Source organism: Sinohyriopsis cumingii, chromosome 1 (genome assembly GCF_028554795.1).
Source record: "Sinohyriopsis cumingii isolate HCF-2022 chromosome 1, ASM2855479v2, whole genome shotgun sequence".
Classification (NCBI taxonomy): Eukaryota; Metazoa; Mollusca; class Bivalvia; order Unionida; family Unionidae; genus Sinohyriopsis; species Sinohyriopsis cumingii.
The window spans coordinates 64,615,981-64,636,215 of NC_142961.1; the positions used below are offsets into that span (position 1 = coordinate 64,615,981).

The window sequence follows — 20,235 nt, forward strand, 5'->3', positions numbered from 1 at the left end:
TTATTAGAAAAAAAAAGTGTGAAATCATTTCTGTTTAAATTATCTTGTTATCAGCACCCCCCTCCAAAAAAAACCCCAAAAGTATTTTAAAAAACATTTGAATATGGTATGATCTTACTAAAGCATTGTAGGGAAATGGTTGCAAAACTCCAGCATTATTCATAACAAGAAAATGAAAACATAGGGAATGGCTGCAGATCTTTAGCATTATTCATAACTAGGAAATGCATACGAATGGCAATGGTCACAAAATGCAGTCATTATTCATAACAAGGATAAGCAGGGATCGTCCTGGGCTTCGCCAATGTCGCAAATTGCGATTTTTTTTCCTTATTGGCGACAAAAATATCCCATCTGGCGATTTTTTTGGCGACAGACTTTTTGGTTATTTAATTTGTACATACAATCATGGATTTGGACTGAATAAATTTAAAGCCAGAACGAAAGGAAGCCACAAACTTGACTAAGTAATGCATTGGAATCAATCTGTTAAACAAACGATCCTTTGTTCTTATTGACAACCCCATCTTTACAGTGCATTGTTACATCATAATCTGCTTATGCTGACATCTGGGCTGAGTACTGTATGCTGTGATACAGTCATTCATGCTACCGCACTATACCTACAACTGACCGACTTCTGAAGACGCGAATAGAACAGATACAATTAATTGAATGACTAATCCTTCTGTTTTTTTTTGTTTTTTTTACATATACCAATACAATAGTTTTGTTGAACCTTCATAGAAAACTGATAACCTTTGAAGTACCGACTACTGCGTATATATACAAAGCAAATGGAAAAAATCTCAATCACAATTATATCTGTCGCCAGTGCAGCATTTTACTCATTGATCTTTTCCTTTTGCCATCAATCCCGTGTTACGGCTGCAGAGACTTAAACTCCGCAACAAAAAATAGCTAAAAAGAAAAGTTTTGCATAATTAATAATAATTATTTATTTCTCAAAATACAGGAGTGAAAGAATACCTAAATAGGGTGTGAATTTATGCTTATATATACGGTACAATATTGCCAAGTGTTGACTCATGTAAGTTTCATTCGTGGGAATGGAGATCCTATTTTGTTTGTTGAGAAAATTTATACAGCATTCAGTGATCATTCTTGGGATTTAGGAAGCAATTCACTACAAGCTTTGTGAAGTTAGCCATAAGGGTGGGGGGGGGGCTGCTGAGAGACTACTGGTGTCACCTGTCAGCACTTTAGACTGTGAATGTGGATTCAGTAAGATGAACCTCATAAAAACGGACATCAGAAATAAACTCTGCATCTCATCTCTCGAGAATTTAATAAGAATCAGCATGTACAGATGTGAAAAATTAGACTTTGAAACTGCGTTCAACAAGTGGGCAGCCCTAAAATCGCGACGTATCTTCATGTAACACTTTGTAACATTTTGTTAATGCTTGTTGTAATTAGAGTATTAACCAACCCATCTTTTGTAATTTTCATTGCCTGTTACATTAACAGACTAAATTAACACTTGAAAAAATGTACACTACTTGTTCTGGCGACACTTTTTGAAAATTGGCGACAAAATATTGAGGTTGGCGATTTTTTTGGTGACAGCTTTTTAAAAGCCAGGACCATCCCTGGATAAGCATTCCTGTGGCAATGGCCACAAAACTTTAGCATTATTCATGACAAGAAATTGCATATGCAAAGCTGAATTGTTATCATAATCATAACTATGAAAAAATTGGGTATTTTACTCCCTGGTTTGGAACTATTTGCATTTGTTAAAACAACACTGGTCAACAGTGAAATCATTACTGACTTGAAAAGGCCCTAATCTGTAGTATTTTGGTGTGCCGAACACGAATATAACCGTGAAAAATTTGTATTGGCTCTCGTTTTGAAGATATTCATATACCTCATTTTCTATGTTTCACTGTGTAAATTTCTCCAGTAGGACTGCAGCAACATCCGGAATAATGATGTAACATTGCATAATACCATCATGCTCACATCATCCACAGTTGATTGCATCATTTTCTGATGCAATGCAATACTAACGCCATGCGGCTGCTGAAGTAAGTTGACGTCAGCAGTGTACTATACATGTGTAGGCCTATTATACTAATGCCAGGCGGCTGCTGAAGCTGACGTAAGCAGTGTACTATATAAAGCCCAATCAGATAGGTTCAGCATTTAAAATATTTTAGACGTTGTGCGAGACAGTTCAAGCTACTGTTACATAAAACTTATTATTTTATCCATTTACGTACAATAAAGAACAGTAATGCCTCGAAAGTGTGTTAATACCGCGGACAATTTTTGCTATATTTGTGGGGAAGTGACATTTGCCAACCAGAAGAAAAGTATCAATTCTCAAGTGAAGAAGGCATATCATCTTTACTTCGGATGCAAGGTTGGTGACCAAGACAAGCCTTGGGCTCCGCATATATGCTGTGCTACATGTACAACACAGCTTTCACAGTGGTTGAATTGCAAAAGGTCATCAATGCCGTTTGCAGTCCCAATGGTGTGGAGAGAGCCAAGCAACCACCTAAATGACTGTTACTTCTGCTTGGTTCCTCCTCTTTCCGGCGGAATAACGAAGCGAAAGAAGTCGAGAATAGTCTACCCAAACATTCCGTCTGCATTGAGACCAGTTCCACATGGTGAGGGACTTCCTATTCCAGAACCTCCAGCAGAATATTCTCTTGATTCATCTGACGAAGACAAAGGTGAGTCGACCTGTTCTTCTCCTGGTCCATCAGCATGCAGTGATCCAGATTTTCACTGTGGTGCATCATCAACCCCACACAGAATAACACAGGAAGAACTAAATGACCTGATTCGTGATTTGGACTTATCAAAGAACAAGGCAGAATTGCTAGGATCAAGACTCCAACAATGGAATCTTCTAGAAGAAGATGTCACAATTACTGCATATCGAAAGCGCCACCAGCAATTGGAGCCTTTCTTCAGAAAGGAAAGTAATCTGATATTCTGTTCCGATATTGAGGGCCTCATGAATGCTTTAAAAATCACTCATGACCCACAAGAATGGAGACTATTTGTGGACTCTTCGAAACTGAGTCTCAAGGCTGTGCTTTTGCACAATGGAAACATTCTTCCATCTATTCCAGTAGCGTATGCTGTCCACATGAAAGAGACATACGATAACTTAAGGCAGCTACTGAATTCCATTGAGTATAACAAGTACAGCTGGCACCTCTGTGGTGATTTGAAGGTAGTTGCCCTTTTAATGGGACTGCAGCAAGGATATACAAAATACATGTGTTTCTTATGCGAGTGGGATAGCCGAGCAAGGGAAATGCACTACATGAGGAAGGAATGGACTCACAGGCAGAATGTAGCCATTGGAGAGAAGAATATCCAACACCCAGCTCTGGTTGAGGCTCAGAAAATCTTGCTACCACCCCTTCACATCAAACTAGGTTTGATGAAGAACTTCGTGAAAGCCATTGACCGGACTTTGCCAGCATTCCGATACCTGCATGAAAAATTCCCTCGACTCAGCGAAGCAAAGATTAAAGAGGGAGTTTTTGTGGGTCCTCAGATTCGAGAGCTTTTCAAAGATGACCGGTTGAACAACTTGCTGGAAGGTGACGCGAAACAAGCATGGAATGCTTTTCGCCTAGTTTCTACAAACTTCCTCAGAAATGTTAGGGCAGAAAACTATAAGGAACTAGTAGAAGACATGTTGATGAAGTATAAGAAACTTGGCTGCAATATGTCTCTAAAGATTCACTTCCTTCATTCCCATTTGGATTTCTTTCCTAGCAACTGTGGTATTGTTAGTGATGAACACGGCGAACGTTTTCATCAAGATATCGCAACAATGGAACAAAGATACCAGGGAAAATGGTCCACTACAATGCTGGCTGACTACTGCTGGACACTCCTCAGAGATGCTCCCGAACAGCTGTACAAGAGACAGGCGAAGAAATCTAAGATGTAGTCAATGACTTGATTTTTTATAGGTAGGCTATTACAGTTGACCTTTTACTATTGGAATGCATTTCGTTATGTAAACATTAATTTCTTGCAGATTACAAAAAAACTAGAGCCAATTTTGCAATTTGACTGTCATATTCGTGTTCAGCACATAAAAATTGATAAGAATTGACTAATTTTATTTCAGTAACATGACTTTTGTAAAAATTTGTTGTCCAGTGCAATTTGATCATAATGTGAACACTACAAACATAATACAGGTGCTAAGTGATGGAGTCTTAATCGTGACAGTGTTAATCATACCTTTTAAACTTTGTGTCAGCTTAGTAACTGAGACTAGGGTGCTATCACATTGATCTATTACTATCATCTGAAATGTGCATCAAACCACTGGAACTTGAACAAGCACAAAACATCTTGAACTGAAAGCCATAGCATAGTTTATATCCATTGAATGCACCATCATGGCCTTTGCCTATGCCTGGCAGACTATGCTGACAACTTTGAACACAGTGCTTATAATTTAATTGTTTTGAGTAATTTGAATGCATGAAACAATTTGATGCATTTGTTAAAAATAGAATTCTGTTTTATCAGAGATTTAATTAATGCATGCACAGAGGAATACAGTCATTTATTGATGTGGATAAATGTTTGAAATGTATTATGTGCTCCTTGTTAACCCTTTACCTCATACAAGCCTCTACTCCATTCGTATGGAAGCGCCTTTTGACGCCTCTGCAAGATTCGCATAGAAGCGCCTTTTGATGCCTGCTGTAAACATCAGCCATTTTGAGCTAGTTTTCGTAGCGCCACCTTCGGGGAAAACCCCCCATTACATACTACATTCATTTCTGCGAATGACAATTACGTCAGATCACGTGGTCGCTATTTATGCACTGGTCAATATCTGCTATTTAAAGTAACTGGGTCGTAATCTCCACTCTCCAAAATGGCAGCCGCGGATTTCATTCAGTACGTACGAAGTTTTCACGATTAGAATAACAACCACAAAAGATTCAATAAATTAGGTAAAGGCTCTGATATTAATGTAGGCAGCAATTAGTTTTTATAAATTATCAAATTCAGATGACTTAGTGATATAGACGCACACGAAAACCTTGTAAATTTCGAGTATCGGAAATGGCAGCTACGGTTGGTCACGCGGCCTCACGGACATGACGGTGAACGAGTTCTCTCAAGATTTTGAAACACATAAAAAAAATTCTTCTGTGGAAAATAATTACACAGCTATAACAATCGGACTTTACTCTTCAATTTTTCCATATATAATAGATGTCTACCTAAAACGTAACAATCAGACATTACTCTTAAATTTGTCCACATATAATATATGTGTACCAAAAATGTAAAATGGTTAAAATTGTTGTTAAACGTAACATACACTAAATTGCTTAACAGTTCACAGGCAGGATTTCATTCAGTACTTACGAAGTTTTCACGAGTAGAATCACAACCACGAAAGATTCAGTAACTAAGGTAGAGGCTCTGATATTTATGTAAGCAGCAATTAGTTTTTATTGATTATCAAATTCAGATGACTTAGTGATGTAGACGCAGACGAAAAACATGTAAATTTCGAGTATGAGAAATGGCAGCTACGGTCGGTCACGCGGCCTCACGGACATGACGGTGAACGAGTTCTCTCAAGATTTTGAAGCACATAGAATATTCTTCCGTGAAAAATAAGTACACAGCTATAACAATCGGACTTTACTCTTCAATTTTTCCATATATAATAGATGTCTACCTAAAACGTAAAATGGTTAAAACTGCTGTTAAACGTAACACCACTACATTGCTTAACAATTCACAGGCATGCCTATGCGGATGCGGTCTGCTAGGTAACAGGTGTTCTATTTATAGCGTGCTGCACTTTGTCACTATGCTCTTTGAGGTAAAGGGTTAAATAAGAAGCTTTCTGCAAAATGACTTGATTTTCTAATGGGACTCAGACATGGATAAAGTTTCCATCCTTTGAAGAAATAGTATCAAGAACAATAAAATCTCAAGATTTCTTTAAATTTAAAAGATGAGAGTTTACAAGTTTTGTACTTAATATTTTGATAAATAATTACAGGGTGGCATGTTGGTCATTCTTAGATAACTACCTGGTTGTAACAAGTTTTCTAGTTGGTCCTAGATGAAAATTGTGCCAGTATGATGCCCAATATGGCTGCCACAGTAGCCACATAGAAAATCTTGTTATCACTACTTCTCTTCAATGAAGAGACATATTGAACTGGGGTTTTCATCAGAAGACTTCTTACATCTACTTGGTCTGAAATGAAATCTTGTTACTTCTACTCCTCCTGAATGGATGGTCACATCAACATGGTGGTTTCACTAAAAGACTTAAGACAGTCTTAAATAAATATGGTCCTGAACTGCCACTGCAGCTATCTTGAAAATCTTCTCACTTTCTTTTGAATGGAAAGTCAAATTGACATGTCTTTCACCAGAAGACTTCTTATGATTTCTAGTTAGTCCTAAATGAAAAAGGCACCAATCTGATGTCTAATATGGCTATGATATCTTTAGAATCTTGTTATCATTAATGCAGAATGAATGGGGTTTTCATGAAAAGACGTTTTACAATGTCTAGTTTGCCATAAATGAAAAAATGGTGCCAATCTGTCCTAAAATATAGCTACCATAATGGCCTTCTGGAAAATCGTATTTTTGATACTTCTCCTAGATGGCTGGTTACACCAACATTGCTCTTTCACCATTTGGTCCTCTCCTAGATGGCTGGTTACACCAATATTGCTCTTTCACCAGTTGGTCCTCTCCTAGATGGCTGGTTACACCAACATTGCTCTTTCACCAGTTGGTCCTAAATGGAATGTTATTAATATGATTTCCAGTAAGATCAAAATGGAAGCCATCTTGAATATCTTGTTATTCCTACTCCTCCAAATAGAAAGTGTGATTTCCACCAGTTGTAATGTCTTGTTTGTCCTAATTAAATTAATGCTGATTTGACATCTTACACCTACTTATCTTAGAGGAAAAGTCATTTTGACATCGGGGTTTTAGTAGGAAGAGTTTTTATAGTGTGTAGTTGGTTGTCATTGAAAATAATAGACACTGACCCTCAATATTCAGCTTGAAAATATTGTTATTTTTATTCATCCCAAAAAATGGCTATATCAACTTTTCACCAATAGACTTCATATTATACCTAGTTGATCCTGCCAATGATACATCCACCACAATGGTTGTATTTAAAATGTTGCTGTCATGGAATGGATGGTCTTATTGACATAAGGTTTTCACCAAAGAAACTTCTGATATGTCTAATTTGATCTAAATGAAAATGGTGCCAATATAATATCAATGATGTCAACCACAGCAGCTAATTCTACAGTCTTGTTACTTCAGCAGATGTCAGAGATGGTTTCAACACTCAGCTCTTAAAAGGAATTGGTCTTATCTTGATTCCTAAAAATTCTTTTCAGCCAGTAGACTGTCAGTCCCGTCGAGGGACTCTAGTTAGCTTGACTAGTCACAGCCCTGAAATGCTCATGGGATGGTCTGTTTTTTTTGCATCTGTCCATCTGTTAGTACCAGTTTCTTATCACTACTTCTTATAAACTACTTGGAGTATTGTCATGAAACTTTACACATGCATTCAGCACATGGTCTGGTTGGTCCTAAGGTGGCACTCACCAGTTATTATGTACTTTTGAGATAGTGATGTATGTAAGGTGAAGTTGTTTGCATTTAAAACATGCACAATGGAGAGAGAATGTTGGCATACCTCTATGCTACATTAATGTAATGTGGATGATGTTTCTTTGGATATTGTGCTTTTGGAAATTGTACATGATCTAAGCACACTACTAAGTAAAATGACTGCTTCCTTGTGTTAAAAAATCAGCCTGATTTAGTCTAAAGTACACTATCCATAGCAGCTATTAAAATAGGGAAAATGAACTTTGCCAGACTAGACATTGCCAGCTTCTGAAAGTGCAATGAATGAATTACCAAATATATAAAATGTTAAAAAAGTTATCAGCTCTTTTTTTATGCAATTTACCTCTTAAGTTCAGGAAGTGAAAATGACCAAGTGGAGCTAGCACTTTTTTGAAAGGTGCACATCTGGAGTAAGGCCAAGCTGTATACTCTATAACCCATATTACACCCATCAATTGAACACCAAAATAAAGGGAATTAAAGGTTCTTTGAACTAAACCTAAGGTCTTTTTAAATAGCCAGTATAACCAGTGAGGAAAGCCGGGGAAATTCTTTTTCTTTAGAATTCTATCCCTATGCAAAATACGAAACTGTAGAGCGCCACCTAAATGAAAATGGTGCTGCATATATATTCAATACGGCTGCCAAAATGGCCATCATGAAAATTTTATCATTACTTCTACTGGATAGAAAGTCATATTGATGTAGAGTTTTTGGCAGAAAACAATTTATTTGATGTAAGTTAGTCCTTAATGAAAATGATGCCAATCTAACATCCTATATGGTTACTATTCAGGGATGATCCTGGCTTTTAAAAAGTTGTGGCAAAATAAACCCGCCATCCTCAATATTTTGTCACTAATTTTCAGAAAATGTTGCCAGAACAAGTAGTGAATATTTTTCCAAGTCTATTAATGTAAATATATTGCAAAATAAATCATTACATGACTGTTTTGCACTACTTCCATGGTCTTTGCATCTCGCGTCACCGTTAGTGTATAGGTATGACTGTTGTAACCTGAAATAAATGCATTATCAAATGTAAAATATCTACTTTCCTGACATCTACAGTCTCTCTCACTCTTTTTTTAATAAAACATCAGGTATTAAGCAAATCTATATTATGTACATTATTTTCCAAATAATGGTTTCGTAAGGAACTTTAGTTAATTACATTTTAATACAAAAACCCTATGATCGTACTTTGCAATGTAAGATAAGTGACGTATAATGCGACTGTCAGTATCATGCAGTCAGGAATTAAATGCCCTTCCCTTTATGGCTAGCTTCACAAAGTACATCTTTGTCAACCAGGAGTTCAGAAATTTATTTTTGCTGTGCTTTACATGCTTTGCTTGTAGTGAATTACTTCCTCGACCCCAAGAATGATCACTGAATGCTGTAGATTTTTTTCTCGACAAGCAAACTAGGGTCACCATTCCCACCAATGTAACTTACACAAGTCAACACCTGGCGTTAATGTACCGTATGTATAAGCATTAATTACCATCATTAAACTAAAAGAAGGGATGAAGAAAAAGATCACAGAATATATGTGCCCCCACCCCAAATAATTCGAAATAAATGTGTTATTTAGTAAGCAGTGTTACATGCCTATATGAGTTACCACTAAGGAAATAAGGTGGGATATAAAATGTGGGAAATAGTTATCATATGTATGGTAGTTTGAGACCACATTTGAACTATTAACATAAATTCACACCCATTTTAGGCATTGTTAGTTATAACAGAAAAGGGTATCTTTTATTGGGTATTGTTTATTTGTCAGTCAATTGCTAGTGCTTTCACTCATTATAGAACAGGTGGTTTCTTTGAAGTATGTAGATGAGGCTTGAGTCGAACCTTTAGCTATTATGCAGTTTGGTCACAGCCGACCAGAATATGAAATTTGGGCACGTTGAGGGGGAGGTGAATAATACACACCACAGGGAGACATGGTGTGTCTTTTGAGAATTTCACGTGCATTGGACCCAAAAAATCAGTGAATATTTAGTGAAAACAATGTTTAAATATGCTGCAAAAAACTTTCCGATGGTATGTCTCAATCAGGATGTTTTCGGATTCAATCTCCCAACTTGGTTTTTGAAAGGATTTATTTTTTGCATGACACACTAGAATAACTGATCGATATTAACTAAATTTATTCAATGACTATTTGAATTCTTTGGAAATCTTTCTGTACATTTGAAACTTTAACACAGAAGGGACATTTTTCATTGGAATGTATTCGGATTTCTTGGAATTATTGGAATTGAAAGGTCTTTTAGAAAATAGGAATTCATTCACTATGCTGTAAATTAATTTAATTCTTTCACTCCTGTATTTTGGGAAATAAATTATTTTCAATTATGCATATCTTGTTTGTTTTGCTGTCTTATGTTACGTGTTTAAGCTCTAATAAACAGTAACAAAAGAAAGAGTGAAAACAACGAGCTTTGAAAAATATAACAAATATAAATTTATTTGCCTGGAAAAACACTGTAAAAATGAGGAAAAAAAGAACTTATGGTTTAAGAATCTGATCCAAGAATAATCCACAAATTAAATTTTAGAAGTCCTGGTAATGAAATGTTCTGATGAATTCAAGTTCAAGTCCTGATGAATAATCCAAAATGGAAGGCAATGACATATACTATAACCGTTATACTATGAATGTGTCTACAGTTCTTTGCTGATTCACAAACAATATTCCAGTGTTTGAATTTCTGAATAAAATTTAAAGAAATATCTTTGTTTAAAAATTCTGTATGAGCACTCAAATATTTCCAGGAAAAAGAATTAATCTTTTAGAATCCAAATAATTTGAATAAAAATTAAAATAACTCCAAACTGATCACAAACAAACACTTCCAGTATAAAAGCCCAACTGACTAATTTCTCTATAGACAAAGGTTATACAGTAACTTCAGGTGCAAAACAAATTCTTGGATGAGGGTCAAATCCCCAGAATTTTGAGAACATCATAGAAATATCTAAAGTCACATAGTCCCAGTCAGCCTCAATGTCACTATTATCATTCACACATTAAAAAGTTGATTACTTGATTCTCAGTCAAGGTCAAGAACTAGATCAGCAAAAGATACAAAGTTAGTTGTTTACGACTAACAGTCAGGTCAAACTAATTTCTGGAAAATATCAAATTCCTAGTAAACAAAATTACATTACTTTGACATGTAATGAAATTAAAAATAAAAAGATTTTAAAACTTATGAACAATTAAATTAAATATAAATTAAATCAAATATACATAACACTATTTCTTGTTGCATAGTTTAAGTTCCTGGAGTCATAACATGGGATTGATGGCAAAAGTAAAAGATCAGTGAACAAAATTACCATATACTTTATTACTTAACCCAGCAGGATTCCTGTTTGTTTTCACACTCCTTCTTCAAAATATCACAAGCAGTTGTAAATGAATTGACGACTTGTGCCTTGATACATACAGCACAGAACATGTGATACACTTTAACTCTGTATCATATCTCAGCCACTGACGCCCAAGTTTGCAGCTGTCGAGAAATTTTTGGGAACTTTTGACCCATTTATCATGATGTGGTGTTACCATCACTACATGTAGATGATGTTGGACTGTCAGGTATAACATTAGGTTCAGTGACTGTGTTGTCTGATGACTTTGCACTAAATCCAGATGGAGTTAATTTTGTTAAGTTACTCTTAGGATGACATGATGCACATGCAATGTCTAACTTACATAATGTTATGATAAAGTTGCACTCTTGACAGTATATAATACAGCAATCGTTACGTCAAAGGTAATCAGTTTTCTATGAAGTTTCTACAAAACTATTTCATTGAATTATTTTTTTTTTAAACTGAAGGATTAGTCATTGTTCAATTAATTGTAGTTGTTTCTGTTTACGTCTTCAGACGTTAGTCGATTGTAGGTATAGTCCAGTAGCATGACTGAGTGTATCACAGCATCAGTATCAAGCCAGATGGCAACATAAGTGAATTATGATGTAACAATGCACTGTAAAGATGGGTTTGTCAATCCGAACAAAGGATTTGTTTATGCAACAGATAGATTTCAGTGCATTGTGTATCCAAGTTTGTGGCTTCTTTTCGTGGTCCCTTTGAATGTCTCCACTCAGATCCATGATTTATATACAAATTAAACAGCCAAAAAGGTTGTCACCAAAAAAATCACCAGATGGTATATTTTGTCGCCAATAAGGGAGAAAAAAAATCGCAATTTGAGACATTGGCAAAGCCCACGACAATCCCTCCTATTGCGGTCAACTTAAATTTGTTATCTCTACTTCTCTTAACTGGAAAGTCATATTGACATGGTGTTTTTAATAAATTACTAATTGTGATGTATAGTTGGTCCTAAATGAAAAATATTATCACTCGGATATACATGATGGGCAAGAGAGTGGCCATGTTGAAATCTTGTTATTGCTACTCCTCCTGAATAGAGATGATCATTTCTGCATAGGGTTGTCACTAAAAGACTTCATATGATATCTAGCTTGGCAATCTGACATCCAGTATGGCAGTCATTGTGAAAATCTTGTTATTACTACTCGTTTCAAAAAGAAAATTGTATCAGCATGAGGTTTGTGCATGAAGACTTATTATTAACACTGGTTGTTCATAAATGCTGAACTGGCTTTTACTATGGTCATCTCCAAAATCTTGTTATCGCTACTTCTCAACAGAAAGTTATATCAACATTGGGTGACTTTCAGAAGATTCCTTATAATATCTAGTTGGTTCCAGAATTATAAACGTTCTAATCTGACCCCTGATGTGGCAGCAGTAGTGTCCAGTTTAAAAATCTTATTTTTTATTACTTGTCCTTTATGGATGGTCATATCAACATTGGATTTTCATTTCACGCTGGCCATAAATAAAATGGTGCTTGATTGACATCCAGTATGGCCACCATGGCAGCTATCTTGAAAATGTTTTTGTTGTTACTCTTAATGAATGGATGGTCATGGTATTTAACCAAAAGACTTCTGATGTCTAGTTGGTCCTAATGAAAATGATACTGATTTTAAATCCATTATGGGTGCCACAAGGGCAAATTTGAAAATCTTGTGTTTGCTCAGAATAATCAAATATGGTTTCATCACTCAGCATGTAAAAAGAAGAAATATTCTTATCTTGAATTTCTGGATATTCATCTTGAATTCCTGGAAATTCTTGTTGGACAGGAGAGCATCTATGCCTTTGAATGGCTCTTGTTCTGTTTCTTTTAAAATGTTTTGGTTGATAATTTATAAATATTCCTTTAGTTTATAATTGATTTTATAAGAATAACAATCATATGATGAAACCCTGCTATAACAAACATTGTTATAACACAAATTTGGATCTGTCCATGATGGTGACAGGGCTTCCAAAATGTTACAGTAATTTCTTGAAGTACTTTATGGTCTTAGTGCCAAAATAAACACGACTTTGGTTTAATAATTTGATAGGATGAGTTGTCTTGAAAAGAAAAAGGAATATCTTATCATTTCGTCTCTTTATTTGAATAAGATGGTAAAATTTTCTACTTGTGAATGTTCATTTCAACTGTGCAAGCAAATCATTACTTCACTTTTATATTGTTATTCTTTCTTTAAAAACATCATCTCTTTAAAAAGCTGAGAATTGTTAATCTAACTATCAACACAATATCTATTAAGTCATGTGATTGCTTTCAATGCATCCTGGGTAAACATATTGATCAGTCCAGGGTAAATGGGGCCCAAGGTGATTGAGTGGTCTGAGGTACTTTTCATAGCAGATCACTTTACATGTCACCTCTGTCAGTGTGGGTCACCTCTGTCAGTGTGGGTTTGAGTTTTGACTTGACCAATATGGCTGTGTGAGAAAGTTTGCCAGTAATTTCACATGGGCCAGTAGTTTTTGGATTTTCCTGGGCTCTTTTTCCACTAAAGATTGTTGAAATTACTGGGTGCTGCTTTATAACAATTTTAAAAAATCTAAACCTGCCATTGTGAGCACATGGCCTTGTCAGACAGTCATCATACAATCAACAGACCAGTGAATCACACTGTCCATTTCCGAAAAAATAATAACCCCCATTTGATTGTTTGTTAACATTTAATCCTGCAGTAGTCAAAAGAATTATGTGCAGTATTCAGATTCACTTGAAATCTAGCTTAGAAAATTCTGCCACACTGCAGACATTGTAGCGATATGACTGAAACATTGTTAAAGCTACGTTAAAGATCCAAATCACACACACACACACACACCTCCTCCATTTGTAAAGCGATACAAACACAAAAATTGTTTTCTTAAGTGACTTGTCAAACTATTGTGCTAGACATAATTAATGTGGTGACTTAATAGTCAGGGAGAAAGAGCTGAAAAATGATTTGAGGACATAATACTTGCAGCCAGTTTTGTAACTTTATACATTTTCTTTTATCCAGCATGAAAAGACAGTATCCACCCTTGTCTCTTCTCCAACTCCAAAGGATGATTGACTTGGGACGGGTAAATCCGGATGAACCTATTGATCTGACAACTCTTTGTAACACCAAGTTATTTAAGTGCAATCCTGAACACCATCACTATGGAGTAAACCTGACTGATGAGGTATGTATGACAAAAACTCAGATTTTGTCATGTCTAAAAAGCACAGGTGAGACATTTTTATCACTTTTGCAATGGCTTTTTTGTTGTTGGGTCATTTGGGATGGGGGGGGGGTATTGTGATCATCTTTGTCTATCAATCCACTGAGTTTAATTTTCCTCAGTACTAACGTTGCCAATTGGGCACCATACACAAGATGGTTATGATTCTTTAAACCCCTCTCCTGGTATATCAGGACAGGGATCAGAGCTATAATAAACAAAAAATTTAATTACACATTTTGTATTTAATTTTTTTTACTAAATTTTGTACTTGTATTCATAGCTGGAGGACATGCAACATATTTGTAATGGATTTGGGGTTACAACCCTTGGATCATGGTCCAGAATGGGTGTATTGTTATTGGGAGTCAGATTCATCGGGGAGTGGGGGTGGAGGAAACAAGTAATAAAAAGCATTGATACTCACCTGACCATAAAGCCCAATGAGTTTATTGTATGACACCGTGTCTGGCATATGAAAAGCTGAGCTTGTTAACAGTCTGATGGCATTATTCTGATGTTCATTTGATCAAACTTGAAATACATCCTTATGTCATCAATCTGAAACAGGTTTATTAATGAACCAGATCCTTGCATATTAAATAGGTTTATCTTGTTTCTGATTGGTTGAGGTTCTTACCACTCTGTAATCATGTTTATGATCTGATTTTGCTCAAACTTGGAATATATGCTTATATTTTTTAATTCTCTGACAAGTTCAGTAATAAGCAAAATACATGGATGTTAACTTGATTTTGCATCAGTGCATCAGATTGGCCATATTTCAGATCAAATTTTTATCAGCCATGAAATATGGGCTTATATCATCAATCTCATGGACGAGTTCGATATGAGTGAGGTTGACACATTAAAGAGGTTATCTTGTATCTGATTAGCTGGGCTTGTTACCACCTGAAGGCCATATATCTGACCTGGTTTTGGCCAGGCATTTAGGGTCCAGAAATCACAGGAGTGTGATAATGAATGAGATCTTGAATATTAATGAGTTGATGTAGCATCAAATTGATCAATTTTTGATCCAATGTTGAGTTAAAAAAAATTAATAGACTTATTATTATCAAGATGTCCCATGAATTTTATTATGTACAAACGCAGTGCATATAAAATTTAGTGTAATGAGAAACGATTTTTAAACTATATGCTACATAATCTGGGTTTTTTCTTTGTTTTGTTTTCTTTAAAATATCTTCTCTCTGAAGGATACAAGGGAAGTTTTGTACCTTAGTATTTCAAACATACAGCACTATGTACCATGATATATCACAATTAGTGAGCAACAATGTAATTTTCTGGAGCTGGGATATGGGATTCATTTTGTTTTACATTTCCAGCTCTCAGATAGGTGGAAAATATATTTTGCTCTGATTGAAAGTAATATAACACCATATTTTATCCATTATTTAAAGAAAAAAATGCCTGAGGTGAAATTTTTAAAACTATCTTTTCCAGAAGAAAAATCACAGTCTAGACACCCCTGTAATTAAATGAACAGTGCCTTACACTTCCAGTATATGAATTTGTTATGTGTATGTTAACTGTTGTATAAGTTGTCTTCTAAAAATTGTACCAAATGTGGGATGTTTAAGCTTACACTATAGCTGACAACCTGTAAAAAATATTGTGCTGACAATAAAAAGTTTGTTGACAAAATAGGAAGTGTGAACACTGAAGCCTACAATTTACTAGCTACACTATTGATATAATAGGCATGGAAACTTTGAGTGGGAGCCTAACACCTGGGACAAGATGACTATCAGGGAGTACCAGTAAACATATAATATACTGACTTAATGAGAAAATATTTAGTGGACTGGAGAAATTAGATAAAATGAATACAAAAGATATCTGCACTCCTGAAAATCCCAGGATAATTCTTAATCTTACAATTGAAAACATGTACTTAACACATTAACATGCGTTAGTGAATAACGAAACAAAATGACCTTTTTTTTAACTTTATTCCCAAATTTTTCCAACAGTTGGATTTGGTCCGTTTTCTTTTACAACATCCCATTTGACCACCATGTTGGCATATTTGAGACATGTCAAATGTGATTCAAGATTCATAAATATAATTATATTTCTAATATCTAAATTAATTTGTGACAAACATATCTGCTATATAAATAAAACAGTGATAATATTTGAAATTATTTTGTCATGAAAAATGAAAACATTATTTTAATACCATTCAATTTGTCACAAGATTACTCAGGAATTTCCCTAGCTACGATGTCGTAGCCTCAACTTGATTTTGTTGTGGTTGAGGCTACGAACTGATCCCATATCAGGTAATGGAGCAAAAAATATCATCACTAAAGTCAGAAAAACAAACAGTATAGAAATCAACTACTCAAGTATAATCATGCTGTGAAAGACGTTTGGCTTATTTTGAATTTATTAAGCCCTTATACGATAAAATAAATTGGCATGGTTACTCTAACCTTATACTGTACGCCATGACAGATAACGCGAGACTCTCGCCGTGACCCCTTTTCTACGTAAGGCTTGCCAGACCATATTTTGGATATTCTACACTATATTATTATCAATCAAGTGTGAATAATCGCTTCTTGGTGAATTTCAAAGTTGCCGATACACCGTATTTACTTTTAATGCGCAGAATTTCTGACCCAAACAGCGCCAAATTTTTACTAAGATTTGTTTACATTTCCAAATAAGGCGTCCATGTCCTTATATGGCACACAAACAAACGAGGCTGAGAACGGAAGTAATCATTATTTGAAATAATATGGAGGACGATCTAAACGAAAATATCGGCTAAAAAAGGTAAACGAGATTTTTCAACTATTTCTGCAATGATTTTCGATATTTCTGGTATTAAATAAGAGGACTACTCAATTTATTGGATTATATGCAAGGAATATGTTTAAAGTGTTATTATTAGGCTAAGAGAGCGCCAGGTGTGAATACATGGCTTGCTCCATTAACACGTATATGCTCATGTTAGTACCCTGTCCACAAGGTACGAGTAAGGGTACTAATATTAGTACTAGAATTTCCATAATTCGTTACTGCTGGAAACTCCTGAAGTACCGTTATAGAGAAAAAGTATGATGGCAGATACCACTGCAAATAAATACAGTGGTAAAATGATATCCTGGTGATACTGCGCGCCTCTATAACCTATGTTTCCTAGTATTGCCATGTTGAGAATCAGAGGTTTGATTGACAACAGTGCTTTGCAAACTGTATAAATTTCAGTATATAAAAATTAGGAAAATATTCCAATTTGGAATGAAAATGAATAAATTGTTATTTGTGACTGTAGAAAAGATATAAAAAAAGAAATATTGTTAGGAAGAATATACAAATGCAGGCTGTCGTGAACTATGAGCTTTGTTGTAATTAAAGATCAGACTTTCTTTATGTGATTAGATATTTGTTTGCAAATAATTGTGGGTTTTGTTAATATTGATTTTGCCTCAGTAAGAACATATATCTTGCAAAAACTATGTCTAACTTTATATATTTATTTGCAGATAAATATTTCTGAAATCTTTGCTGCACTTTAAATTCAAGTTTGATGTTTCCTAGTATTGTCATGTTAAAGTGCCATTATTGTGTTATCACAAATTTTGTGCATTATCTTGTGGCATTTTGTATATTTAATGCCATTTCTAAAAATGTTGGCAGTGATCACAGTACTGTAGCATAGATAGCTATATCTGTCTCCTCCATAAACCACTGGCTAACACCCCATAGAGAGAGAGATTGTATGGATATTAATATCTATCTCATAATCCCAAACATTGTATAATTTAAGACCAAAACATGTAAATGCAAGCAAGCAAGCTATAATTGATGGAACAAGTTATTTCGTATCTGTTAGAAAATAACCCAACAGATCTCTGAGTATTAGATTGTTATGTAATCATCAGAGAGAGTGAAAGAGGTAAGTCAAAGAATCATAATAGTCTCCCACCTTATTATTCATTTCAGCAATATCAAATTTTATTTCAGACAGTTACCCTAATTTTGCTGGGCCATAATTGGGGCTGTTGAGATAATAACACTCGAAGTCAGTGAAGTCACATGGCTCTTTGTAATGTAAATCACACCCAAAATGAAATCAGCATGCTGATTATGTCAGTCCTTTATAATGATGATGTTGACATTGGCTGCTTAGCGTTGATTCATTCAAAGCCAGGTCTTGTTACAATAGGCCATGTGAATCAAGGCTGACATAAAGTTATGCATTACATGACTAGGTGAGCACATAATACTGTTGACAATTACTACTTAAGAACCTGAAGACTTCCATTGTAAATGTACAATTCTGTTTTCTGTTTTCTTCATTTTAAGTTTCATTGGTTGTCACTTGGAATAAAATTGTACATGTCTCCAATGGTTAATTTTGCTTTAAAATAGTGGCATTAATTAATGCTGCTTAGAAACAAGCTGAATGCTGTGCTTGTCAGGTTGGTGTTTAAGTTAGTATGGTATATTTTTTTAAATTAACAATGTTAACTTTTCTTCTCACATTCTGAGGCAAATAATGGTCATGCATAGAAGCAGACCCTCCTTTTTTCACACGTGTTGAAAACACTAGTCTCTTTTTAAATAATATTTATTGGCTAACATATAAATGTTTTCTCCAGTCTGCCCTTGAGTTTTTGTTTGTTATGGTAAAATCTGAGAGGGTGCACATAAACATTGATAATTATACATAATTAAAGGTGCTCCAATATGTCTACCCATAATATCTATCCATAATGTTGGCTATCTTGTTCCATGTATCCAGCAAGTCCACTATTTCATGAAGACACATGATTTTATAATGTGGCAAGCTTCTCATTCATCAAGATTACTTAATGGGTTGATAGGGTTGTAATCAAATGAATCAAAGAATTTAAGTATGTCATAAAGTCATTGTATGTGATAGGGAGTATTATCATGCTTACCTCTTGGTCTGATGTGAATGCAAATATAAATTCAGAGGTTGTAGGAACTGAGTGAATTTATATGAATGATGCCAGTGATTTGAGTGATAGTTAGGCTAATCAGCAATAAAGAATATATAAGAAAATGGAACAGTTCAACTGCTTATATCCTGGAAAAAGGTTGGCTTACAACTCTGCAGCAATTATATAGAAAACACCCATGATAGAGTTAATATAAGTGTGGACAGTTATTTCAGTTCTGATGTATCTGTACCGTAGAAATTCTTGTATTGAATAAGAAAATGTAATAAGAAATTTGTATCAAAGAGAATGTTATTTGAATTTACTGCAGTAGTAATTTAAATTTATGTAATTGTCCATTATTCTGTTAATGTAATGAGCAATGATAAGTATATAATGGGCAGGGGGACCATGATGGTGAATTGCTAAGTACTTACCAATCCATCATGACACTTCAGCATAAAGCAGCCTTGGAGGGGATTAATTGTTCACCATAATGGGTGAGAAGCCAAAAGTTGGGCAAACTGGCCCTTATAAAGTCTCCTGTGATTGAACCACTTCAGGTTGTTTTTTTCACAAATAAGTCTGCTTCCACTTCGTAACCATACTGTGTCATTTGCATTTTAATTGGGGATTGTGGGAAAAATTTCCTTGTATGTTTTCCTCATTGATTGCTGCACTGATTATGTGAAAAAAAGAATTCCATGTTTTTGTTTCAGTGAGTAATATATTTAGATTTGTATTTTAAAAGATTAATTCATTTACCTTTGATGGGATGGGGGATTATGTGAGACCTTTAAATTTTAATTAGCATAATATAGCTATGTTTGTGTCGACAGGTCATTAAACCCTATTTATACATGCACATTTACCTTAGATGAAAGCCTCCTTTATCTTACCAACATGCATTGGGTCATTTGTACACAGCCAACCTGAATGGAAAAATACTTCAATTTATAATGTACATCATAGCGAA

The 20,235-nt window shown here is 35.0% G+C and overlaps 1 protein-coding gene across 2 annotated transcripts in view; it reads left to right on the forward strand.

The window, feature by feature from the left end:
* Positions 1 to 20,235, forward strand: part of LOC149807008 (large ribosomal subunit protein uL15m-like) — a 54,431-nt gene that overhangs the window by 29,804 nt on the left and 4,392 nt on the right. For both annotated transcript variants that reach the window (XM_089960595.1, XM_089960589.1), the window contains exon 3: positions 14,109 to 14,274. In XM_089960595.1, coding sequence (XP_089816721.1) covers positions 14,109 to 14,274 — 166 coding nt within the window. The remainder of the gene's footprint in view (positions 1 to 14,108; positions 14,275 to 20,235) is intronic.